Here is a 27,852-nt window from a genome sequence, read left to right as displayed (position 1 = left end):
GACGTGACGGCAGGAATCGTCACCAACTCAAAAACAAGACTTCCGGAATATTCAGCGCGAGTCTTAAAACGTAAAATATAGCTATATGCGGTGGAATCTTTGTAAAATACGCTCAGTAAAAGTCATTTGAAGCCATTTTACAAATTATGGAAACAACTTGTCCGGAGGCATCGGTTGACCTTTAAACGGAATTACGTATATATTCACATACAATTTCACCTCCATATGGAAATCTCGACAACCTCAAATGACTCACAAATCGAAGTGCAAACCTTTCAGAATAAGGGTGAAGTCATGTAGTATTTCTGTATAATTACAACGTTAAACAAGTTATAGCAGTGTGTGCAAAATAAACAAATAAACAAACGAATGAAAGAATAAATAAATAAATAAATAAATAAATAAATAAAGAAAGAAAGAAGAGAGAGAGAGAGAGAGAGAGAGAGAGAGAGAGAGAGAGAGAGTGCGCGCGTGTCTGCATGTGTGCGCGAGTATGAATGTGTGTGTGTGTGTGTGTGTGTGTGTGTGTGTGTGTGTGTGTGTGTGTGTGTGTGTGTGTGTGTGTGTGTGTGTGTGTGTGTGTGTGTGTGTGTGTGATGTCACTGCGTTGATGACGGAGGTAGCCAATTGGTCCTGCACAAATGTGTATCAATAAGAAAGCAGCCACCTCACAGTTCACACTGCTTTTTTCACTCATCATCATGGCTACTGTCGTGCAAGTAAGTATGTGTCCATACGCTGTGTAGCATTTATTGACAAACTAAAACATTTCAATGATTAGTATTGGCGGGAATGCTTTTTTTTCTAATTAGTGCCTGGTAATATTAAAACAAATGTAAGGAAACAAGGATGCTTTATTCTGTTCTGTGTTTGTTAAAATCAATCAAATGTACCATGGAATGTTTTCTCGCCGAGCTTTGCCGTGTATGTAATTGTCCTGGATGAATTAAGCAATTGTTAGTTAGCAACATGATCCAGTGTCAGTCCTGTAAAAGAGCACAGGTTTAGGTTTCTGTTCGAGGAGATGATTAAGTCTAGTGCCATTTACACTATTCAGACAAAAAGGAGGGACGCATTTGATATACATTTTATATCACTTGCTTTGGTTGAGAGGTACAGTAGGATACATTGTAGTTACAGTTTCCTCTCGAAGGCCATTATGAATATGGGGAAACCATTAGTGTAACTGGCGGGTATCTTGTCATTGGTTGCCACGACAACAAAAATATAATTTATGTATACTTGCTGTTCTGTAAAAGTGTTTAATGTTTAGATGCGAAACTTTATATGTGTGTTTTTCTAGATTCGGGCATCGTTTGTAAACATTTCTTGAGTGAATTTACAAGTGCAATCAACTTTGAACATGTGTCTTGGAAAAAGAGGAACAAAGTCTATTAAATGAGGGCTTTAAATAAATTAATACATAAATAAATAAGTAAATATATATATATCCATCCATCCATTTTCCGTACCGCTTATTCCTCATTAGGGTCGCGGGGGCTGCTGGAGCCTATCTCAGCTGTCCTCAGGCACGATGCGGGAATTACAGAGATTAGAGAATAAATTATCAAAGACGATTTTTAGAAAAACACACATATAAAGATGAAACACTTTTACAGAACAACAAGTATAAATAAATTATATTTTTGTTGTCATGGCAACCAATGACAACATACCCGCCAGTTACAATTAGCATGGTTCATCTCCTCCACATATTACATAAAGAACTCGCAACACATTAATGAATAATTCGTTTTAAAATCTGAAGTCAAGAATAATGTGTTATTGTGGTTTACATTGGATAATTTGACATTTTCGTCCGGACTTGAGCAAGCATCATGGCACCTGACATGCTTTATTTGCTTTGGCAGGCCAAATAAAATGATGTAGCGGGCCCGTAGTTTTCTCACTTAGCACAAAATGAAGTGAAAAAAAGGGCGGGGTTCATTTTCATTTTTGGATTGATGCCACATACGTTCTTCGTTTTGCTCGTCAAACTTGTCATGGTTTCACTAACCAATCAGATGATGGAAAATGTGGACAATATTGTGAGACAGCTAGCGAATTTGAAATCGGATGGTTCTGAAGATCCTTGGTAGGTTCAACAGACATGACAGTACAGATACAGTACATGAATTGTGACAGTAAGATCGAACATCCACATCAACTGAAGGTTGTACATTTTATTTTCGAGAAAAGCCAGGAAATGAAAAAAAAAAAAAAATACTTTTAGGAATACATTAAGATCATTCTATGGGGAAAAATATAACAGAATTTAAGTTGCACATGTATGTCAGTGTGATTGCGTATAATCTTGAATCATTTTCATTGAGTAAACATATGCTTAAAGAACAACCGGCGTCACTTTTTTGTTTCTTAACTGACATCAGAAAAATGTTTTATAGCATCTAAAATACCCGAAATACACAGTATGATATTTTTATTCAAATGCAAAACACCAATAAAAATGACTTAAAGTGTCCAAAATCTGCAAAAAATTGAGCTGCGAATTGGGCATTTTCAGAAAGTCCCGCCCCCAGTTCATGACGTCACGCCAATACGTCTTGCATTGCTGCAGAATCAAAACAATGGCTTCAGATTCGGAGAATACGCTTTCTTGTTACACATCCAGTTATGAATATGATTCAAATAGTTCTGAAGAAGAACGCATACATGTTTGCAATCGATTAAAGAATTTATTCCGTGCCATTATGAGGCAAAATTGAGGGGAATGTCTCAACGAAAAAGAGGCCACCTCCGTTTACACAGGCTGATAAATTCCTTATATGGAGCTGGGACGCCCTCTTCTGGCAGCTTTTGGATGCAACACGAGGTCCCCAGACCAAACAAGTACAGCAAAATACATTGACGTGATGGAAGGACCGCTACAATGCGTCTTTTTTTCGGTCAGGGGTGTACCTTTAGTGACGTCACGTACGGACTCGTCACCAACTCAAAAACAAGACTTCCTGAATATTCAGAGCGAGTCTTAAAACGTAAAATATAGCTATATGCGGTGGAATCTTTGTAAAATACGCTCAGTAGAAGTTATTTGAAGCCATTTTATAAATTATGGACACAACTTGTCCGGTGACGTCGGTTGTCCTTTAATGTGATTGTAGCAGTTTTTTTTGCATGTGATGAAGGATCACAAATGTATTGTATCGTGTTGTATGATAATTACAATGTTGGAGAAAAATTGCCACTCAACATATTGCCCCTTCTTCCTTGTGCGCTGACAGTGTGCATCCTGCTATTCGCGAGGCAGCGTTCAGCCTCTGCAAATGTTTGGCAAGGGACGCGCTCGTGGCAACTATTTGTCACTCTTGACTTACCAGGGTCCTCCCTATGTCCCACGACCACGCCTGCCTCTACGCACTCCAAACATGACGCTGCGAGAGATCTGTCACATGCTGAAGCTGATGAAACAGGTCAGCAAAAGAGAGACTGCTGCCAGGTTAGGAACACATATGCTGGAGAATTAACTTTTGTGACTAACTTTGTTCGTTAGAGGGTAAACTGCATGATTACATGCTATATTTTATATAATATTAATAATAATAATAATAATAATAATAATAATAATAATAATTTGTATTTCTAAACACCTTTCAAAACTCTCAAGGACACTCTTCTGAAATTTGCTGTTCTTGAGGTTTTAGCACCCGATATCGATGCGTTTGTGAACCCCATAAGATGCTTCAGGAGAAACCTGAACCGAATTCAATGACAATGCCAAAATTCGAAATATTTTATGAAACCGAACATTGCCAAGTATGAAAAATTGAGTTCAAAAGAGGTTCTTTGGTGGAAATATTTCCTATCTATCTATCTATCTATCTATCTATCTATCTATCTATCTATCTATCTATCTATCTATCTATCTATCTATCTATCTATCTATCTATCTATCTATCTATCTATCTATCTATCTATCTATCTATCTATCTATCTATCTATCTATCTATCTATCTAGCTCTATCTCTCTCTCATTATTTATTTATTCATTCATTCGTTTGTTTCTTTGTTTATTTTGCAGACACTGGTATCAGAATCAGAATCAGAATACCTTTATTCGTCCCGCAATGGGGAAATTTGCAGTCCACAGCAGCAATAGAAGAGGGATGGGGTTGGGGTGGGAGTGAAAGGATAGAAAACAAGATATTCTAAGCATAACAAAATAAAAATGTCAACTGTATACTGTGCAAATGTAGATGTGCAAAAACCGTTCTATAAACAAGACTGTACATAATGCAGAATCAAGAAATGCATTTAGATATATTGCAAAATAACTTGATTAACATTGTAATTATACAGAAATACTATATGACTTCACCCTTATTCTGAAAGGTTCCCACTTAGGTTTGTGAGTCATTTGAGGTTGGAGGTGAAATTGGATGTAAATATATAATTACGTTTAAAGGGCAACCGACACCTCCGGACAACTTGTGTCCATAATTTGTAAAATCGCTTCAAATGACTTCTACTGACCTTATTTTACAACGATTCCACCGCTTATAGCTATATTTTAAAATATTATTATATATTATATAATATTTTTTCGAAGATCGAAAACAGGACGAAAATTAGTCGTTTAAACATCGCAAAACGAATTATTTTTTTTCTTTTTATGGAAATTTCATTTTCACTCACTTGAAGAACGAAATTCCTTTGTTTTTCAGCTTGTAGTTGAAGCATCCGTAAGCGAAACATTGCGGCCCCCAACTGTTGTTCCTTTTTACAGCATCCATACGTTAAATAGACCTAAATACGCTCAAAACTATCCTATTTCTATGCCAAAACAAGCCACGTTACTATGGACGCTACAACTCGTGCCGTCACTTCCGGGTTTGCAATCAACCTCGTCTCTACGCCACTTCTAAACCTATCTATTTCTATGGTCCCACGTCACTGAAGGAACGCCACTGACCGAGAAAGGACATACCTTGCATCACCTCAATGCGGTACTTTGTTTGTTCTGAAAATTTTGTGTTGATCCGTGTTGATGGCGAAATTAGAAGGAAAACGCATAAATAACGCGATGGTGAATCCTTGTGTGTTGCACCGAGAATCTATTTGATATTCGCTGACAACAATTGTAAGGAATTATTCAGCCCGTTTTCACGGAGCTTTGTCGCCATCTTCTGCCTCTTTTCGGTTCTACATTCCCTCCCCCCCTAGATACCTCAAAATGACACGGAATAAATTCTTTAATCAATTGCAAACATGTAAGCTTTCCTCTTCAGAACTATTTGAATCATATTCATAACTGGATGTGTAACAAGAAAGCATATTCTCCGAATCTGAAGCCATTGTTTTTTAATTCTCGAGCAAGGCAAGACATCTTGCCGTGACACCACGAGCAAGGGGGCGGGACCTTCTGAAACGGGCCACTTCCGGGTTCAATTTGAAGTAGTTTTTAGACACTTTAAGTCATTTTTATTGGTGTTTTGCATTTGACTAAAAATATCATACTGCGTGTTTTGGGTATTTTAGATGCTATAAAACGGTTTTCTGATGTCAGCTAGGAAATAAAAAAAGTGATGTCGGTTGTCCTTTAAATCACAAGTTGTTCTATAAAATGTACAAATAGTATGTAGATCCACTGTGATCTGCAAATTTGATCTTGTAATTATCTGTACCCTGAAAAAAAAACAAAATTTGGAATTGTCTTTTTTAGTAGCTTGTGGAGCCATCAATATGCTGGTCTAGCCCATATGAAATCGAACTGGAATGAATGGTGGCTCTGCACCAAAATTACTTACATTAAACCGGCCAATGCCAAACAAAATAGAATCTTGAATTGAGCTAATAGTTAGCAAAGGGCCCTGTTTAGTGGTCATGCCCTAAAACTCATCTTTCCAAGTGACATTTGGGTTCCATGCTTGGAGTGGCCAACACAAACGATGCTGTTGATTAATTTGCAACATTTCCGGTCAGGAAAGGAAAGCTTTTTTTTAAAATATATTTGTAAATTGAAAATTGGAATAATTGTGAGACCTCAATCATCAGATCGCTGAAGAAATTGAAGTGGGAGACAGTCAATTGTGCTGCTCACAATTGGTATATGTTTCTGACAAACCAGTTAAACAGGTGATAATAGTGATATAGATTTGAGGGATTTCATTTAACTATCATGTCTCAAGCCTACACGTAATCAGTAGCCACAAAACACGATTGTTCCTTTTTCTTTTGCAACATTCACTCTATTCAGTTGCACGTACAATTATGGAAAAAAAAGAGTCAGCAACGGTCGGTCTACGTCACAGGTGTCAAAGTCAAGGCCTGCGGGCCAAATCCGACCCGCTGCATCATTCTTTTCGGCCCGCGAAATCAAACTTGTTAAATTCCATGATGATTGCTAAAATCTGAGCCAAAATGTCATATTTTTGGATGTCAACCACAATAAAAGTCATTATTCTTGACTTCTGATTTGAAAACGAGTTATTCATTAATTTATTGTGTGCTCTATATGTAATATTTGAAGGGATTTAAACATTCTAATGGGTTCCCCAAATTCATAACGGCCCTCGAGAGGAAACCATAACTACAATGTGGCCCGCGGCAAAAAATGACTTTGACACCCCTGGTCTATGTGTTCACATGGTACCAATTTCTTATGCAAGCAATTTAAATGGATTTTTCCATTCTCAGTGGAAGTAACACATGACAAAATGTATAATGATCTTTCTATCTAATAACTAGCCTAGTTTTATTGACTAAGATCTGTGATCACAACTTCATTTGACCGTATTTGTGTATGGATATATTTTTTACTCCAAGGCAGTGTGCAGTAAATAATTGAACAGTAGTACTGTGTCACCACAACAAGTATTCAATCACACTTGCTTCTCTCATTTCTCAGCCTATGTGTCCGGTTTCTCTTTCTTCACAGGAAACAGGCGTGTGCAGCCCCGACACCGGTCGCCTGCGGCACCAAAGCGGAAAGGAAATGTATCCCAAGCTGTATCAGACGCAAACGCAATGTAAAACGTACCTGCTGATTCAGTAGTCCGAGAGAACCAATTTTACTATTTGCAGAACCCTTTTTTTTAAGTCTTATTTACTATCATCACAAATACACATTACAGAAATACTAATGCAATGACGGCATGGCAAACTGTTCAAGTCCAGTCAAATTGAAATCAACTTCCCTAGGGTAGCAAGCATGCCAGTGATATGGTCACATTTGTGATGACTGTTTTGTCTGCAAACCGTCCTGCGATCAGATTCAATCATGTTTGAAAATCAATAGGTTCTGCTGTTTTGAAGGTGAATTAAACAGTACAGAAAGTGGCAAACATTTGGATGCAGTGCTGATTCTGTTAAATAATTTCAAATAAAGATAATACAAAAATACAATATTACATTGATTTATGTTGATTAGTTAGAGCAGTGGTTTTAAAACTGGGTTCGAACGAATCGTAGGGGTTCTGTGAGTCGGTCTCAGGGGTTCGGTGGATCCTCCACCGCAGAGGTCCACCCCTCCTCAGTCCAGTCATTTAAAGAAGGGTTTGATGAATGAGGATCGGAAACTGGTGGGGTTCGGTGCCTCCAACAACATTAAGAACCACTGAGTTAAAGCATGGGCCTCAAACTCCTGTCTTCAAGGCCCGCTTTCTTGCTTGTTTTTCACCTGTCCCTGCTGCAAAACACCAGATTCTATTATTCAGCAAGCCCTGCAGAGTCCTGATAACGGTCCCGGTCATTTCAATCAGGTGTGTCGCCGGAGGGAGAAAGCGGAAAGCGGCCCTCGAAGACTGGACTTATAGACCCATGAGTTAGAAAAAAGGCTTCGTTGAGGAATATATTTTGTACTTTCTTTGATATTGCAAAATAATATTTGTCTAAGTTGACCGTTTTGAATATTGGATGGCTCAAAGCACCAAAGGTAATGCAGTGTGGTTGAGCACATGATATGGACCCTCCTTGCGATGTGTGAAGATGAGTATTGCTGAACGTGAGCGAGCAGTCATGTTTAAAAAGAACATTCGAGGGAAGTTGACACTTTGTTCCCAAGTTTACTGACAATAATAGCCATAACTGATGAGTGGTGACTCCTACAAAACCAGCCTGTTCAACTTCACAATTTACCATAACACAGTACGAAAAAATGTCAGACCATAGCCACTTTGATGAGAGCTAAGCTTGGTCTCCATACGTTTGTAGTTTTGAGAATAACGGTATACACTGTACAGTCAATATGGTTGAAAATGTATGTATGTTGTTACTTTCCCTCAGAATTTGGGATATCCTCAGTCTGACAACTTGCACTTTCTGTGGGAATTAAAGCTCAATGGGAATTAACAGTGACCATGAGTTCATTTAGAATCAAGCATGAGCAACTGGCAGTCCATGCGTACACAATCCCATGTTTCCTTAATTACAGTGACACCATTAATAGTGGTTCAACTTGGATCGTTCATACAATAGCTAGCTTAGGCAATATAGGATTAGTAATACTGATGAGGTGATACTGGTGGAAGTGGGGCAATCAGGCGTTAGTTCAGAACAATAGGAACAATCAGTGGAGCAGCTGCAGGGAGTAGTCCTCAGATCCCCCCAACCTGAGAGCAGGGACCTATCATAGCAGAGTCCGGCACCGCCATGTCTGGACAGTAGGGATATATATATATATATATATATATATATATATATATATATATAGGGCCTAAACTACCAGTAAGACTTTAGTTTGCTGACGAAGTTTCTTGGATAAGAAGCGAAACGTCCAACACGTTCAAAGAAGTACAGATGACGGCTGAAGAAACCTTTTCATCGTTGGACCACTCCTGTACGACTGAGAGCTTACACAGACATTCCATTCCAATACAAAATAGTAAATTTCCACTGTACTTTAAAGTTGTAATATCACCATTCACCAGTAGTTACCAGCCATGGAACAACAGGTCTGATACTGCCCGACACGACAATGTGAATAGGCCTAATCATAACTTCTGGATGATTTGAAGTGGTATTAAGGACAAACGTAGTATCTCAATGACGTTAACATTGAGAGTGAATTTATTTTTGAGAAAATATAAAAACTCAAAATGAAATCGTGCAGGACAGGAAGTGACTGGTTAGTTCAGCCACCTCACAGTGCAGAGATGTTTTCCCCCATACTCGGGTTTCCTCCTACATTCCAAAAATGGATGGCTATGAATACAATCGTGAGCACAAATGGTTGTCTATGACAGGTTGGCAACCAATTCAGAGGTCCCCCGTACCTGGCTGTTTAACCGCATTATTACCTACTAGAAAGAAACATCACCCGTAAGCAGTTATGTAATCGTAAACATACCCCTCAGAAGAGAACAGGTGCAGGTATTTGTTACATTCACGTCGCTTTAGCTTTTACTTACTGCAGTCTGTGTCATTCCATGCTCTCATGCAATGACAGTAAAGTCTCGTTAGAACGATATTGGTTATATCGATAGTACTGCTTATCACGATACTATTTCTATGAACGCAAGGAGAAAATTTACATGCCGCAGGATCGGATATATCGATGGTCCGGTTATATCGATATTTTTTCCGACGCCCGAGAATATCAATATAACGAGACTTTACTGTACGTTCTTTTCCTTTCATATCGGTTAGTTTTATTTTCAAAACATTTCCAGTTAACCACGATAGACAAGGAAAAAGAAATCGTCCCACAGGCCAAGTTCATCTAAATAAAAATCATTTATTTGTCATTAATATTATTATAATTCTAGCTAGAGAGAGTCCACCATGCCACTTTCAGAACTGGAGTAGTGCTAAGACATTTGTCTTTCAGGGAAAAAGAAAGCGGTAGGGCTGGGACAAATGGATGATTGCATGGATGTACGTATCTCAGGGGGCGGGAGAGGGGGTTGTGGTGGCTTGTATAGGGTCACACTCCTGTCCATCTTCCATGCTGATGCAAACAAAGAGGCGGGACGATATAAAGGAAGGATGGAGGCATGGCGAGGAAATCAGTCTTTAAAAGTAGTTTTTCCTTGAAGTACATGAAACTGACATGGGAGGGGTCGGGGAGTGAGCAGCTTCAAGCTCATTGGTCAGCTTGCTGGACAGGACACCAGAACAGGCCAATCACAGACTGATACAGGGAGGAGGGCGTATGTATGTAAGTATGTATACCTGCTTGCATGTGTATGTGTGCATGTCTGTGTAACTGGTCAGTTACTTTGATCCATTGTCACTGTACACTTGTCAAAGTTACTGTCACAACCGCGGACAAAGTTGAGGTAACAAACGTCCTTCCTTTGTACTTTCTGCAGAGAAAGAGGGAAGAAAAGATACAGGGGAAGGAAAGAAGGAGAAAACAATTAGAGAGCAATGGATTGCTACATTTGAATTGTTCATAGAGGCTCCATGGATCCATGAGTATTTGTCTGTCAAGCGTACTTATTTCCCTTCACTTCTCATGCTAGACTAACATTATATGAAAAACAAATAAAGGTGAATGAAACTGCAGCTACTTCTCCACCCGCAAATACTCAAAATTTTGTTTCGTCCACTCACTTCTTATAGTAGCATTCCATGCCTGCTCATTCCAGAATAGTGTGGCGTACAGTTCTACTAATAACCTCTACATGTGCAGGTGGCCCCTTTATGTCTGAACATGGGGCCAATTCTAAAATTGATGAGGCCTGATTTAACCAGATTGCCGAAGTATACAAAACTGTTTGAAATAAACCAAACTACATTCATTGGAGCATGATATTTCTAAATTGCAAATGAAAACCCCTTGTTTGAGTTAAATCTATTTTTCTAAAATATCAACAAACAATTTTAATTTAAGTCAAATAATTTAATCAAACACTAAATATTACATACTTATCACAAGTGTCGACTTCAACAAATGTCTTTGCTTTGAAGATTTCCAATGTGCAGCAACAGCTCTGAAATCATTCCCATTATCCACTAAATACAAATCATTAACAGCAGTTTGCTGCATCGAATTGTCACGACCCGACTTATTCGATTGTTTCTTTAAAAAATTGAATATTATTATTGAGTTTGCTGCATCTTTTTATTGTCTTTTAGTTTTACTCCTGTTCTCACACTCCATCCATACTGCAACCATCCCCAACGTTCCATGTAAATACAGTGATACCTTGGCTTACGAACTTAATTGGTTCCCAGATAGAGTAAGGCGAAAAGTGGGTATCCCAAAAAGTAATTTCCCATAGGAAACCATTAAAATGAGAATAATCCGTTCCCAGGTCCCCATAAAACATAATTTTCTACTTTCTAATTTTCTAAGCCTTAAAACTACAAAAAATATACCTTATTTTACGTATAATAAATGCGCTATGGTATTATAATTAAAGAAATAAACTGTAGTGTACAATAAAGTAATTTTATTTACCTTTGTGATGGTCGTTGATGGCTCGATGGAATGGATAGATTTTTGCATAAAGTATGATGCAACAGCAACAGAGGCAAGCAGACTCACTAGAAACATCATTAATAGCTGGTTCCTTTGCATGTCTTTTCATTTCAAATTGAACTGATGGCTAGTGTGGGTTATTTGTGTAGCCTGATTGATGGGAATTTGAACTATTAACTATTAACTTTGAACTATTAACGTTGAAACGAGTCCAAATTTCACTGTTTTCCATCCATTTTATAACTCTCTTTCTCTGTCGTCTGCCTGTCTCTTTCAAGTTCAAACCACCTCCCCTCACGGCTGCGTTCTTGACCAATCACGTGGCTTGAACCGAAGACTGGGGGCGGGGAATAGAGGACAAAAAAAATGTCGGCAGCCATTTTCTTTTTTGGAGAATGGCTTCCCTCTCTCTCTGTTTGTAAACACCCCCCCCCCCCACTGCTGCGTTCTTGACCAATCACATGGCTTTAACCGATGACTGGCGACGGGGAATAGAGGACCAGGCTCGTTCGCGAACGACACATCACTCATTGTGGCATCTCCGTGTGTATCCCGAAAAATAGTTCGTATGCCAATACAACATTTTCATAAATTTAAGGTTCGTAAACCGAAAAGTTCGTAAACCGAGGTATCACTGTACTGCAATGCCCAATGGGTAAATGAATCTTCGATTAGCTCTTTCGGCAGTTTCCAGCAGATGACGGAAAAGCCTGATATGACGACTTTGGAACGCACCCAAACAAATGCAAGTTGATTATGGCTTGATATCCGTAAGGCAAGATGGAAGATGACGAAAGATAAAACCTCTGAAGTCAAACAAACAGCTTTCAATTGCCGTTTAACTAAATTTGTTTCTTTAGCTATTTTAACAGAAGAATGTCATATGTGGCACAGATCATGTAGGAATTTGCATTGCAGATGAAACCTTGCATTTCTATCAATTGCCATCCCTATCAGGGATCTCCTGAGCATAGTGCTGTTCACAGATCAAATTAGTGTCAGTATTGAAATGCTACTTTTTTAAAAAAAAATCATGACTGGACCACTTATTGCATTTTTTAAATCCAGAATGCAAAGAGAACTTTCTTCTTACTATTGATCTGACATTCCATAATGTATTTTCATTCCACCAAATGATGCCATTATTTCAATGAAATTTCTGATGGGCCCATCCCAGATTTTATTATATATCGGTCACGTACCTGTGTTTCATCGCGTTGTGGTGTTGCCACTGGAAACCATGTTGTCAGAGTTTGACAGAGACTCCTCCTTTACAACGGGGTCTGTTGTAAAGCACACAGGTTAGTGTGAAAACATCCTGAAGCTCCACACTGAGAAATGATTGAATAACAATAAACTCCACTGTGTTTACCTGTCTCTCAGATATTAAATCTTGGATGCAAACAACCTTTCTCACTCCTAACTGCACTAAATCCCAACTGCTAATAGTTGGTCCTCAGACCCTCACCCAAACTGCCACCAACTTGAATCTCACTATCGACAACTGCACCCTGTTCCCCTCCTCTCACAACATTGGTTTCCTTTTCGATAATCGACCAACACATCACCAAAATCACCAAAACCGAATTCCTCCACCTCAAAAACATGTCTCATCTCCGCCGTCACTGTTTCAACACCACTCAAACCCTCATCCATGCCTTCATCACCTCCCACCTTCACGACTGCAATAGCATGCTTCACGGTACAACCTCCAAACTCATCAATAAACTATAGTAAATCCAGAATGCTGCCGCCAGTCTACTCAACCATACCCACAGCCATGATCACAACACCCCCATCCATAAAAACCTCCACTGGCTCCATGTTCATCAGTGTATTCAGTTTAAACTACTCTTATCCACCTATAAAGCCCTTCACAATCAGACCCCCTTCTACCTTTCTGACATTCTTCACCAATGCACTCCTGCTCGCAACCTTCGTTCCACAAACACAAACCTCCTTGACATCCCTGTGGCCAAACTCAAAACCTGGGGTGACCGACCCTTATCTATACCCTCTGGAACGCTCTACCGCAACACATCCGCAACTGGACCGACCTCCAATCCTTCAAATTAGCGCTTAAAACTCAGCTGTTCCGCAATGCTTTAAAAAATTAGTAGTCTCTTTTACCAACACTTCCTTTTGCTCAATTACATCTATTTTGATGTCAATTGTGTATGCTTGTCTACAGGTGTACATTTTATTTTGCATTTGAAGCTCTTGTTAAGTCTTTGAGTGTGATGAAAAGTGCTTTCAAAAATGAAATGTATTATTATTACTGTTGTTAATAAAAAGCAGCACAAACTAACAATCAAATGAAGAATAATTCAGTGGCACTTCCTAGCGTCAGTGCAGGTCACGGCTCCAAAATCCACACTCGAGTTTCATCAAATCAATGCTGGTTTGTGTGTGTTACGAACAGAAGTAGGGATGCTCCATGGCCTCTGTGGCTGTCAGTCTTTGTTGGTGGTCATAGCGAAGCAGCTTATCCAGGAGGTCCACAGCCTCTGGACTCACTAGGTGCTGGTTTTCCGTCTGCACAAACTGCTCCCAGCGCTTCTTGCTCTGTCTGAGAACACACACACACAGTGAGAAAAGAATTAGTGGTGCATTTTCCTCATTGTACTTGCGGCACAACATTCCTAATAAAACCACCGTGTACGGTGGTTTTATTTATATACGGTTATATTTGTGGTTATATTTATATTTATTTATATTTGTGGTTATATTTATATTTTATAGTCCCGCCCCCAGTTCGTGACGTCACGCCAAGACGTCTTGCATTGCTGGAGAATCAAAACAATGGCGTCAGATTCGGAGACATTGTTACACATCCAGTTGTGAATATGATTCAAATAGTTCTGAAGAAGAAAGCAGACATGTTTGCAATCGATTAAATAATTTATTCCGTGTCATTTTGAGGCATCAGGGGTGGGAAATGTCGCACCCAAGGGAGGCAGAAAATGGCGACAAAGCCTTGTAGGGAATTAGTCAGCCCGTTTCCACAGGCTGATAAATTCCTTCCATGGAGCTTGGTCGCCCTCTTCTGGCGGCTTTTTGGTGCAACACGAGGTTTTCAGAACAAACAAGTACAGCAAAATACATTGACGTGATGGAAGGACTGCTACAATGTGTCTTTTTTTTTGGTCAGGGGCGTTCTTTCAGTGACGTCAAGTACGGACTCGTCACCAACTCAAAAACAAGACTTCCGGAATATTCAGCGCGAGTCTTATAATGTAAAATATAGATATATGCGGTGGAATCTTTGTAAAATACGCTCAGTAGAATTCATTTGAAGCCATTTTACAAATTATGGACACAACTTGTCCGGAGACGTCGGTTGTCCTTTAAGCATTAGCGATGCACTTATGAGAGTTGTCTGTTGATCTGGTAAATAAATAAACAACAAATATTTAGTTTTACGCCGCCATTCTTTTTTTTATCTCAGTCTCCTAAAGATGGTGATTTTGAACACACCCCTGTTCAAATGCCAGGTTTTTGTTATACTGATACAAAAACAAATCATTTCATAACCTTTTCCGTCAGTGTATCAATGAATCACATTTATAGTGAACCAATCAAAGTCAAACTCATCTTAAATTAGAACCAACTCACCTGCCAATAACAAAGTTTGAGTAGGCTTTGCACCCTCACAACCCTTTAGAGAAGTAAAGCCACATAAACACTGTAAAATCAACAGCAATTTTTAAATTTATTATTTTCAATCACATAACCAAGCACTTGAACAGTGGTGTGTAGATTTTAAATCCATGCTGCGGCGAGCCCTGATGGAACACGCTGAAACACAACAACTAAATTTGTAGGTTATCAGTTAATGATGTATTTACTGACATTCGTCAATAGATATCCCATGTCCAATATGGTGGGTATACTGATAGATCATAACATTGAGCCTACATGCTTCAGGCACACGGTGTCTATATGAACATGACTAATCTTCATCATCATAATAATAATAATAATAATAATAATAATAATAATAATAATAATAATAATAATCCTCCCACATTCCAAAAACATGCATGGCAGGCAGATTGAACACTCCAAATTGTCCCTAGGTGTGAGTGTGACTGTTGTACGTCTTTGTGTGCCCTTTGCCCTGGGATTGGCTGGCAACCAATTCAGGGTGACCCCTGCCTCGTGCCCGAAGACAGCTGGGATAGTCCAGCACCCCCCGCGACCCTAATGAGGAATAGGCGGTACGGAAAATGGATGGATGGATAATAATAATACATTTAATTTCTAAGCATCTTCAAGTCCAAGATGGCGGCCAAGTAGGCAGCCGTCAGCAAGTGCTCTCACGAGCCTTTGCTTATTTTGTTGTTTTTGTGTTTTCTTTTGTCACTGAGTTGTTGTGCGTCGTGTGAAACAGATATGGATTGTTTTTCAGCATTTTTGGACACGACATCCAAAAAGGAGGAGACTCTGCTGAGTGGTTGCGCCTTTTCGGCACGAATATGCCAGCACTGTTTTTGATTTGGGAGGAATGTCAGTGCCATTTGACTGTCATTTCTGGATAGCTCTGGTGCAATTGTGCTTTTTTTGCGCCTGTAGTGGGCAACATTTTTACAAAAAAGGTTGGCTTGAGGAGCCCACGATGAGAAGAAAGGTGCATCAGCGCAGAGCGCCGATGCGTATGTTGAAGTGTTGCGGCTTGGAATTGAAGCGGATATACGTGTTATATAATGGATGCTACAGTATGGACAGGATGTTGCAAATTCCCCCATTGTGGGACGATTAAAGGCTTTCTGATTTTGATACAGCTTCGTGTTTGCTTTCAACATTTAGCTTGTAGCAGACGTACACATTTCACAATGACGTCCCCGATGCACTGGTGAAAAGGATGCTTTGATCCTCTCCTCTTTCATCTAAAATTGCTTCATACAACAAAAAGGGTGCAGAAAGTGCTTAAGATTGAATGCCTGTCTGTGTCTTTTGTGTTGTGTCACATTATTTGTTATTTTGTTTTGACTTCAAGATGGTGCCGCCAGAGTAGCTGCCTTTACAGCAGGTCCTGTATTTTATTGTTCGACTTCTTTCTTTCCTTTCCTTTGACTTTCATCACTTTGCTGCTGTGAAATGTAAATTTCTCCACTGCGAGATTAATAAAGGTTAATCCAATCCAATTGCATGCTCAAGGACAAGTGATAACACGATGATTGCATACAAAAGCAGACGGCATTTTTGGACTATTGCAAGTGGATAATTGCCGTTTGTCTTTTTATTTCACAAATATAGAATGTTGACTGGAAAATGCAATTCTGTTGTTGGGTGTCGAACTGCTTCTGCTTGCACTAACACTGTTTCTGTTCACAACATATTTAACTACAAACCATCTCTAGTGAGAACTGATGTGATCGTCTTACTGTCCAAGTAGATCTTTGAATCGTGGATCCAGTTCGATATGGTATTTACGCAGGTAGCCAAACAGCTCGTCTGTCCCCAGAACTTTGGCAATTCGCACCAGCTGCAAAACAGAACAGTGTTAAAAATGGAGGACGTAATTGTCATATGAATGTCTGAAATCCCATGGTGAGAGCGCAACCTGGTCATAGTTGTCCTGCCCGTGGAAGAATGGCTCCTTCTGGAAGATCATACTGGCAAGCATGCAGCCCAAGCTCCACATGTCTAGGCTGTAATCATACATCTGAAAGACCCCAAATAGCACAGCTACTATTATATGCTACACAACACTATTAATCGATGTTAAAAAAAAAAGGATTTAATAAAATCGTAATTACATATATATTAGAAGGAGGGTGGGCTAATGAGCAAAGTTAGTAACTCATCACAGGGTTAAAAAATTATTCTTCCCACTTTATATGTGTGAAAGTACCTCAAATGAGGTGTGATTTTGTGCCTTACCTGGTAATCCACCAGGAGCTCAGGTCCTTTGAAGTATCGCGACGCCACTCTGACATTGTACTCCTGGGAAGGGTGGTAGAACTCTGCCAACCCCCAGTCTATCAGGCGTAGCTATGGAAACAAACACTGGTTAAAAATCATGCATTTCAAGAGAACTGAAAAATATGGAAAGAGCATTATAAAGTGGTCGGTTTAATGTACGAGGAATGTAAACTGGCCCCACGAGAGGGAAGTTCTTTATTTATTTCGTTCATTTTAATGTGTTGCCGTGGTCATAACGCGTCAGTTTGTTGCCCCCTACTGGACACGTTGCGAATGTGTACCATTCATCCTACATGATGAACATTAAGGACTACGACTAAACTGTTCAAATGCTTTCTAGATATGATAAACAGGTTGAATGTCTTCAAAACGACCTTGCAGCACCATACACAATGAACACAACAGCAGGAGTTTCATATTAGGTTACTGTATAATATAAAGTAACTGTGTGTAAGCTCTCAGCTGTACAGGAGTGGTCCATCGATGAGGTTTCTTCAGCCGTCATGTGCACATCTGTACTCCGACACCTTCAAAGTACAGATGACGGCTGAAGAAACCTTCTCATCGAAACATGCGTGTGTGTGGCTCTCACTGAAACACATTTCTAAATATTTTACTTTTATGGCCCTCTTAGTCAAACAGGTTCCCGACTCCTGCTCTCGGGGAATATTTGCAACCAAGAAGAAACCCTGTCAATCTTTGATGTGAATCCAAAGTTGTCTGTCGTCAAAAACACTGCCAGTTGTTTGCCCCCCCCCCGGTGGGATATAAGGGCTTGAAGATCAGAGCAAATTGGGAGAGATAAGAAAATGGCATCTGTTTTTAGCAATCCACTGTTTCACTCATTCTTCATGGACATGCACACAGTGTTTGAAAACTTGATGTCTCACAATTTTCAACATGTATTATTTATTTACTTTGTGATTTTGTTGACTATTTTAATTGGAAAAGATTGTAAGCAACACTCTTCTCTGAGGTGGTAGTGTGTCAAATTAATTTGTGACACGAAATAAATACCCCTGGTGAATTCCTCATAACACGGTCGGGGACCTTTGGGAATTGTTTGAAATATGTCCAAATCTTCTCAGAAATCACGTGTCCCTTGACTTGATTTACAATAGCTCTGTCAGCAACTTTGTCAGATCTCATTTAGTGTGAAAAATTCCACCATGCACTTAACACCAGGTGAACTGTTCAGTAGTGGTCGCGAACAGAGTGGTGGAACTAAAATTACATCTGCTGTTATTTTCAGGCTTGCCCTCCCACACTATTCACACATACTGTATTAGAGGAGCTCGCATTCCCACCAAGACAGAGAATATTCTTGAAAGTGAAAAAAAACTGATGAGGACTGTGACCAAATGAAGTGACAAAAAGACTTTTATGGTGCTATCCCCATGATATGTATAAAATAGTGCCTCAGTCTCAATTGCTTAACTCGTGGCCAGCTCAGAGTGCACCAAACCTCATCCAAAGCGGCAACTGTGGCTCAGAGGTAAGTGCATGTCATCCAGTAGCCAGAGATTCTGCTGTTAGAGGCCCGCTCTGTTCAAGTACCGCGTCGTTGTGCCCTTGGCCAAGACACATCACCCACCCAGCCTCCAGTTCCCCTCACAGTGGTGTACAGCTGGGTGTGAATGTTTGGTAGTGGTCAAAGGGGCTTTAAGCGCAAAATGGCAGCCACATTTCCATTAACCTGCCAGAGGGAAGTTGTAGCTACATACATGTTACAATTTAACCTAAAAAAAGCAGATGTAATGTTTTTGGCAAAAAAATGGTTGCCGTTCGTAAATACTTGCACTCACTTTCTTTACAAACCAAAGGCGAAATCCCAAATTTTGGGGTGATGATAAACTCAAACCTGACTTTCAGTCATGTCAAATCAATTGAGTACAACAACCTTTTACCATCTGAAAAACATATCCAAATTGAGGGGCTGCGTGCTACAAACAGACCAGGAGAAGCATATCCGTGCTTTAATCTACTTGATTACTACCATGGTCTTCTGACTACACTCTCACAAAAGACTGTCAAACTGCTGCGCCTCATTCAGAATGATGTAGCTCAGGTTCTGACTAGAACTAAAAGATCAGAACTCCAGTCCTAAAGGCTTTACAATGAATCAGCTGATGTATCGATTCAAATTCTGCTACTGATGTAGAAATTGTTGAATGATTTGCGTCCTGAATACAATCAAGAAATCCTATTTGAAAAGTAGGGCTCATCAGCACTTAGGTTAAGACTTCCCGTACAATGTGTACAGGCTCATAGAGAGCAGACCCAGGAAAGAGGACAGAGCTTTGAGATGTCCACAGAAAATAAAGATCCCAGGCTTATCAAGGCATTGTTGACATGTGGTCCCCAACATCGAGGCGTGCACACGTCCGTGTGTCATCAAGGAGGACACTGCCTACCTTTCTCAACTGGTGGTCAATCATCACATTGTGGGGCTTGACGTCGCGGTGCATGATTCCCATGCTGTGACAGTAGTCCAGGGCCTGGGCAGTGCGCATAAACATGGAAAATTAAGAAATATATTGGTGGGCAAAAGATTACCGTATTTTACACACTATAAGGCGCACCTAAGAGCCTTCAATTTTTTTCAAAAGCTGACCATGCGCCTTATATATGGATCAATATTGAGCCACAACAGGTCTCGCAACTACGGTAAGCAGCCGAGATTCCATTTTTCCCCATAGAAGAAGAAGTGCGCGGTGCATGCTGGAATATATAAAACGGCATCAACAGAGCATTCAAAGCTAGACTGGGAACTGCGCGGGAGCGGTGGATGCGAGACAGCGCCGGACGACATACGTCACGTCACTATCTGCCAGTGAATCGTAAATGCCTGGGCTGAAAGGAAGGCAGGAATTGTCACTGAACTGCCAGACAACAAGAGTAACACTGACTCCATGAATGACGACTTGGATGAGACGGAGCCGGCCGGGCGTGTTGGATGCCCAGCTGTTCAATTCGGACATGGAAGAAGAATTCCAGGGATTCGTAGATGGGGAATGAACTGATAAAGTGAGCTTTACGTGTTTCCTTTGTGTGATTACAGTTCAACAAGATTGTGAACATGGACATTAATACGTGAACAACGGTTATTATGCTATTGCTTTAGTTATTATTGTGAGAGTGTTAGTATATTGTGATTGCACTTATGTTTAAATTACCCTAACAGCATCAGAATTTTTTTTATGTGTTTACTGAATGGAGGAAAAGTTCCCCTCCACTAGCTTGCTGTTGTTAAAAGATAAACTGCGACACGAAAATACAAATACTTTACCTTGGAGAAAATAATAAAAGTTGTTTATTCCTTTTGAGAATGAATGGAGTTCTTAGAAAGCAGATTTGTAATCTATTAATAAAGTTTGACTGACCTAACTGTTTTGTTGACATTCCCTTTAGCGTAGCACCATCTAAGCAGCGTCTAGCACTGGATGCATAACGTAGCCTATATTGTCGCGCCTTATAATGTGGTGCGCCATATACATGTATATGGAAAAAGTTGTAAAATATGTCATTCATTGAAGGTGCGCCTTAATGCCTTATAGTGCGGGAAATACGGTAAATAAAAGACTCATTAAAAATGTTAAGGTTTCTCACCTTCAGTAGTTCATACATATAAAAACGGATATCATAGTCAGTCAACTTCTGGTACAACTCCTGCATGATGAGAAACAAATGTCATTTGAAAACATTACAACATTAGACAATGGTTGAATAGACAATATATGTTACCTTAAAGTCTGTGTTATTGATGCATTCAAAGACGAGTGCTGGAGTTCTGGACTGTGATGACATGAGAAGTGGTACACAGAAATCAGAACCTGTTCATTTAAAGGACAACCGACACCATTTTTTTGTTTCCTAACTTACATCAGAAAAACGTTTTATAGCATCTAAAATACCCACAACACGCAGGATGATATTTTTAGTCAAATGCAAAATACCAATAAAAATGCTTAAAGTGTCCCAAAACTACTTCAAAATGACCTCAGAAAGTTTCATTTTCAGAAGGTCCCGCCGCCTTGTTCGTGACGTCACGGCAGGACATCTTGCCTTGCTCGAGAATCAAAACAATGGCTTCAGACACGGAGAAGATGCTTTCTTGTTACTCATCCAGTTAAGAATATGATTCAAATAGTTCTGAAGAGGAAAGCATAAATGTTTGCAATCGATTAAAGAAGTCCTTCCGTCTCATTTTGAGGCGTCTGGACTTCAATGTAGCGCCCAGAAAATGCACAAGATGGCGCCTAAGCTCGATTGGAAATGGGCTGATTTATCTGCTGGGAATTTGTGTCAACTAGTATGAAATAGTAGTCTTGGTGCAACACACAACGATTCTCCATCGCATTATGTTTTTTCCTTCTAATTTCGCCATCAACACCGATCAACACGAAGTTTTCAGCCCAAACAAAGTACCCAAAATGCAGTGTGTGTCGCTTTCTCGGTCAGGGGCGTTCCAAACGTGACGTCACGTCAGGCACCGTCATCAACTCGAAAACAAGACTTCCTGAATATTCAGCGCAACGTAAAATATAGCTATATGCCATGGAATCTTTGTAAAATACGCTTATTAAAGTCATTTGAAGTGATTTTACAAATTATGGACACAACTTGTCCGGGGGCGTCGGTTGTCCTTTAACCCCAAATTAGCATACAGACAGTGATGAGAAAACTGGTGAATGAATGAAACCCAGATGCAAAATTGTTTCAGTTTGTAGTTGAATGCATTTTCTTTCAAAATTCAACAACAACATGCATGTCCAACACAAAGGTAATTGTCTTATGGACTGATTACCCCTTACTGGCTCCAGCACACATGCAACCCTCATGAGCAGAAGCGGTTCGGATAATGATTGGATGGCTGAATTGCAGTGTAGGGAATGTTGTCCAACAGCCACAAGACAGATGTGCAGAAGATACATTGACTCACCCAACTGACATTTAAGTGCCACAGTCACCCAATATTAGGCCACAAATAAACAAATGTTTTGTCAAAGGCCCATATACAAATCGAGAAGTCAAAATAACATGTAAAAACAAATTTGTTTCAAAATCATGTAGATACACAATATTTACACTGTGGATATCATCACATGTGATATGCTGTGTTTTTCAGACCGGCGGCGCACTTAGTATACTTAAATTTTTCTTAAACATAGATAATACAGTAAAGTCTCGTTATATCGATATCGGATATATCGATAGTCCCGGTTATATCGATACTATTTCTATGCACGCACGGAGAAAATTACATGCAAACAGGGTCGGATATATCGATAGTCCCGGTTATATCGATATTTTTTCGGACTCCCTTGAATATCGATATAACGAGACTTTACTGTAGTTCTTGTAGGACCAAACTTCACGAGATAAAAGGATATAGCTAGCTTCCAATAGCTGCTGTGATTGAGCTAAAATTGTTGTGTAATGTTGAATGCACTAACTACAATGAAATAAGTTTGTAAACTGTACACTGCTTCACAAAAATATGTAGTACACCTTTCATTCATCCTAAGCATGGTTTTTTTCTTAAATGGAGACATGCATGTATTCATGTTGTGGCGAATAATATGGTGCGCCCAATGATCCGTAAAATATGGTATTTTCAGCAGTTTATTTACCACGGGGTCTTTGACTGTGTCCACAAGACGGATGATGTTGGTCCCACCTCTCAGGTTTTCCAGGATCTTGATCTCACGCTTGATCTTCTTTTTCTTAACTGGCTGAGATGTGACATGAGATGGGGGTTATCACATCACAAAGTTCTCCCACATGTCACTTTTGACCCTGGATGCGAAAGCTGCTGATTCAGCTCATCTGACTCTGCTCTGCATGCCTCAGCATCATACTGTCAGTCATTCAGACAACTCTTGCAGCAACAATGCAGTTTACGTATCAGTACAAAGGCTTATCTTATTTTTGCTGTCTTCCGTAAATAAAGGTGCATTCCAACTGATGTGCGCTAAACAGAGTTGACCTTGGCTAGTTAAAAAACAAAGCTGATAAACGTTGCCACATTAGCAAATGTGCACTAATTCTATCCTGTTTTTCAAATCCCAGAGCAACTAGTTAAAAAAAAGATGTTTAAAGTAACAGCATGAGAGTAGCTTTTGTCTTGTGGTCCATATGACAATCAGCCAGGTGGAAAGCTGCAGAATCAATAACAGCTGAAGTTGCAGGTATGTTTTTACAAGGTGCAATTATTTTACAGCGGATGCTTGCACAACTCAAGATGACAAATGGGCAACAGAGGGAGCTGTGGAGAGGGTGCGGGGTTTGCGATTCAACAGAAGATATTTCAACCAGCTGAGCCCTTTGACAGCTCATTTTGTCATGTTCGACATTTAAAAAAACTATTTTTATTCAAGATTTATTTGACATGTTTCGACAGAAGAGGAAAAAAAGATTCAAAATGTGCTGTCATTTCCGTGGAAGTTGAGGCCAGTTATTTCTTAGGCGAAAACACAATTGTTAAATAAAAAAAAAGAGAACAGAATTTAAGCCAAACTTGATTGGAACAATTTCAACTTCTTTTTTTTAATAAGCAAACACAAAACATTGATTTGAATTGGAAATCTGATTTTTGTAGAAAAACAATAATGTCAAATCTTTAAAGGTCAACTGCATGTTAGGATTAATTTTCCATGCACATTTTGCTTTTTCTTTGGGCTTCTGAGATAATAATTCCAAAAGGACACAATTTCAAATAACATAAGACAGGAGTATTACACACAACATCCAGTCCCACTACTATTTAAACAAGCATCAATGTGCAGCATTTGCAAAATTAAGAACAGGAGTGTTGTCTTTTTCTCTTTAGGATTAAACCTGCTCACCTTGAGAATCTTGACCACCACCTTCTCATTGTTGGTGATGTTTATGGCCTCGAACACCTCGCTATACTTCCCTCTGCCCAGTTTACGGACCAGCTGGTAGTCCTCTTGGTTGCTATGGGGACAGAAAAAGAATCCGTGCAGTGTGTATATTTAAGGAAAGGTGAAACAGCAACTTCAGATCTTAAAAGTTCCGTTGTAAAAGTTCATTCATTCACTTTCAAAAATGCCTGTCGTCATTTTGGTCACAGGTGAGATTTGGCCTTTCTAATATAGTATTTCCTATGTTTTTTGTTCACTTAATCATTGTGCCACCTCACACTGCCTGTAACCCACACCGAAATTCATACTTTGTGTTGCACACATGCATGCAAGGATTGATTCAGATCGAGGGGACAAAAAGAGACTTGCAAATTACATAACTACAGATAGTGGGCACAATGGCTGGCCTCAAGGGCACCTGGTGAGAAAAATGCCACATTTACATAATTGTCGATTGCAAGACTTGAACATGAAGTACAATTGGCAACTGCTCTTTGGGCAAGATGTGCGTGCACACCCCAGGGCACAACCTGGATCTGTCAGCAGCAATAATAGCACATACAAATAACCATTCACGCTCCCGTTCACATCTATGGATGTTGTAGTCTCTGATATAACCTATGGTGAGAGCAGAGAATCCAATCCAGCGCGGAGCAGCGATAGTGATTTTAAAAAGTGTACCGATTTCAAAGCATAAATCTGGCAGAGGAGATGCTGAGAGACTGCACTAGCTTGGTGTCATAACACCCTCGCAGCAATGATTGTAAAAATAGCCACTCACCAACACCTTCCCTCACAAACAACCATCCTGTGCAGTGTTCAGGGATCACACGCTTGGTACTAAAGACAACCAAAGAAAGAAGAAATGCCCTCACTTCCAGTTAGGTACGTGGGCTTCGTAGTCCCAGTAATCCCGGCTCTTCAATGTGTTGACATCGACGTAGACACGGGACTTGCTACCGGCCACCGGACCCGGCATGGCGAGACCCGTGGCACGGAAGCTGTGGTACTGTCACGGGACTGGAGACGGGCCACAAAGAATCTATACTCGGTCGATTGTAGCCCAACAAGCGGGTGGGCGTTCTAGTGTGGGTGCCAAGTCAATGAACAAACGAGCTAGCTAAGTGAAGTTAAAGTTCGAGCGGGTGGAAAGGAGAACAAATGTCCGCGGCTTGTCTTGAAGCTCTGCTTCAACGGATTGTCATAAGCGGCAACGGCCCCCGTGGGGATGAGAGAGGGAGTTGAGGTTCCGGAAAGGGGCGAGGAGGCATCGGGGTGGTGAGGTAGAAAAAGAAAGCGGCTCCAAAAGTGGCCACGGAGGAATGGTGTCAGGAATTTCAACACCACTTGGTTAATAGTGAGGGGCTACTCTGGAGCCACGGGCCCTGCATATACGTATAACGTTGGGGACTGAGGGTAAAGCGAGACGTTTCCGATGCTAAATGGGGGGAAGGACCCCTCTGTGGTCCGCTCTCAGCAATCAATCAAATGTTGATCAGAGATGTTGATCGTTAATATATTGGGGCTGGTTCGAGCTCCAGGGGCGAGGGGGTGGAGTAGATCGATGTTGTTAGCTAACGTTAGCGCCCGACGCTACTTCAGCCCGGAGACGTCGCGCAGACGAGGAGCACTCGCCGCCGTGCACCACCTGCAGGGGATTCCGCGTCATCGGCGACCGGCAGCGCGGGGAATGGGCGCCTCGAAAGTCCCCCAGACGAGGCGGCGGCCGAGGAACCGTGGGTGTCTTCGGTGGCCACAGTACACCCCGGTCGACAGCACAGGAAAAGGGAGCGGATTCGGAGTGAAGAGACGCGGGGGAACCCCGGAAGTGAAAAAATCTGGCTGCGGCGGTGACGAGGAAGAACACGATCACCCCCCTGAGCTGCTGAGACACAGCGAACCCTTGTGACGAGGAGCGTAAGTCTTCCTTGAATGTGCCCTGAAAGTAACTGTGTGTGCGTCACTCAGTTTGTGCCTTTGTCAATTTAATGTTCCCATTGAGCTGTTCCAGGCGGCAAACGCAACCTTTTTGATCCAGGAATTTATAGTGTGATAACATGATATGTATGTGTGTCAAATGTCAGCATTTATCAAACAGCTCTTTTGAAGATGAGTCCACCTCAACAAGTTAGAATAATTTCCATGTGACACAAATTAGAAGAGCTAAAAATCCTGGAGTGAAAATGCACAAATTTCTGGCTAAAGTCTTACTTTTATGGAAGGGGATGAGTGCTCAGGCATTCAACAGAGGGGGCACATGATTGGGGGCATCGAAGTAACAGTGGCCCTGGGTATTCACTTTGCTGAGATGCCATTGGTTCTTACACGGCCACTGGGCGTCGTGTCAATGAGTGACATAACCATCTTGTAAATAAGATACGTACTGAGAAAGAACACATCAAACATCTGTTGCAAACGTTGCTGTTGAGTTTTTTGATTCGAACAGCAAGTTGCGCATAACATATGGAAACGTTTTAAAACGTGCCCTTAAAAGCTTAAGAAATTAAATTCACCTCTTGTACCTTTTCAGTTGATAGACATTTATATAAATCTATTTTAGTTGGTGTAATTATATGATTGTGATACATTGTTACACATTTTATGCAGTGAATTCACTGTCTTCCAAAGAAAGTTTATATTGATATGTTGTGCACATTCCATACCATTCAGAACTTCCATACACGACATGAGTATGTCTGGTATATGTATGAAGACTGATTGAACCAGCATCTTAGATGTATTGCCATATTTATTATCTTAGTATAGCTAGTTCAGTCAACACCAAAATCTCTCTTTCCTACTGTATGCATCTAAATTGACTAATTATGAATCAAATAAACTCATGTTATTCTTATTGTATGATGTCAATGTCAGATATATACAGTAAAATGATAGACATTTGAAGAGGCAGTGCAGCCCACTTCGAGGTTTCAATAGAAAATAAGTCAAAATGAAAACACATTTTAATATAGCACTTTATATATAGCACACACATTTAGGGAAATTCGAGAAAGACGAGTACACAGATCCATCCATCCATTATCCGTACCGCGTATTCCTCATTAAGGTTGGGGGGGGGGGGTGCTGGAGCCTATCCCAGCTGTCTTTGGGCATGAGGCGGGGGACACCCTGAATTGGTTGCCAGCTAATCGCAGGGAGTATAGAGTATTAACCAAATCAACAGAAACAGAAAGAGGAGGCGAGAAAGCCTGTTTCTTAATCAAACCTGCAGATTTGGCATTACTCTACATCAACTGATAGCACCAGGGTCAATAGTATTTTTAGCAAAAAAAAAAAAAAAACAAATGCTAGGGAATCTGTATTCCACAACATACTAAGCAGTGAAAGTGTGCAAATGTTTGTTGTTGTTGTTGTTGTCTAGGTTCATTCAAAGTTGTACACTTCACAAAGATTTTTCCCAGTATGACCTTGAACGAAGAAAGGGTTTCTTCAGCCGTCATCTGTAGTTATTTGAAGGTGTTGGACGTTTGGCATCTCACATGAAGCGCTCCGTCAGGAAATTAAAAATTGTGCTGGTAGCTCTCGATCTATATATATCCCTAATGGACAAAGGGGGCGGTGCCGGACCTCTGCTGATAGCTGATAGAGGGAGGGGAGGGGGGGTAATTGGACAACCCCCTGAAGCAAATCTGA

General features: G+C 40.4%; 2 protein-coding genes across 3 annotated transcripts; one reads left to right on the top strand and one right to left on the bottom strand.

The window, feature by feature from the left end:
* The first annotated feature begins 666 nt into the window (after window positions 1-666).
* Window positions 667-7,312, top strand: LOC148898335 (uncharacterized). Of its 2 annotated transcripts, none has more exons than XM_088997327.1 (3): window positions 667-719; window positions 3,243-3,431; window positions 6,896-7,312. In XM_088997327.1, the coding sequence occupies exons 1-3, from the start codon at window positions 702-704 to the stop codon at window positions 7,010-7,012; spliced, it is 324 nt and encodes a 107-aa protein (XP_088853453.1). In that variant the 5' UTR covers window positions 667-701; the 3' UTR covers window positions 7,013-7,312. The 2 variants fall into 2 exon arrangements, with proteins under 2 accessions (XP_088853453.1, XP_088853452.1); XM_088997326.1 differs by having other exon boundaries at window positions 3,243-3,457.
* Window positions 7,313-9,671: 2,359 nt separating this feature from the next.
* On the bottom strand, window positions 9,672-26,036 carry csnk2a2b (casein kinase 2 alpha 2b). Its single transcript, XM_088997489.1, has 12 exons — window positions 25,074-26,036; window positions 24,160-24,271; window positions 22,945-23,046; window positions 21,056-21,106; window positions 20,921-20,980; window positions 19,726-19,809; window positions 17,270-17,380; window positions 16,950-17,051; window positions 16,771-16,871; window positions 13,804-13,952; window positions 12,586-12,666; window positions 9,672-10,262 (listed from the first exon to the last, which is right to left on the bottom strand). The coding sequence occupies exons 1-11, from the start codon at window positions 25,175-25,177 to the stop codon at window positions 12,593-12,595; spliced, it is 1,050 nt and encodes a 349-aa protein (XP_088853615.1). The 5' UTR covers window positions 25,178-26,036; the 3' UTR covers window positions 9,672-10,262; window positions 12,586-12,592.
* Between the last annotated feature and the right edge of the window lie 1,816 nt (window positions 26,037-27,852).

The sequence above is a fragment of the Hippocampus bargibanti genome, linkage group LG05 (genome assembly GCF_051943395.1).
Source record: "Hippocampus bargibanti isolate YZ-2025 linkage group LG05, ASM5194339v1, whole genome shotgun sequence".
In the NCBI taxonomy this organism is placed as follows: domain Eukaryota; kingdom Metazoa; phylum Chordata; class Actinopteri; order Syngnathiformes; family Syngnathidae; genus Hippocampus; species Hippocampus bargibanti.
This window is presented reverse-complemented; position numbering and strand designations above follow the sequence as displayed.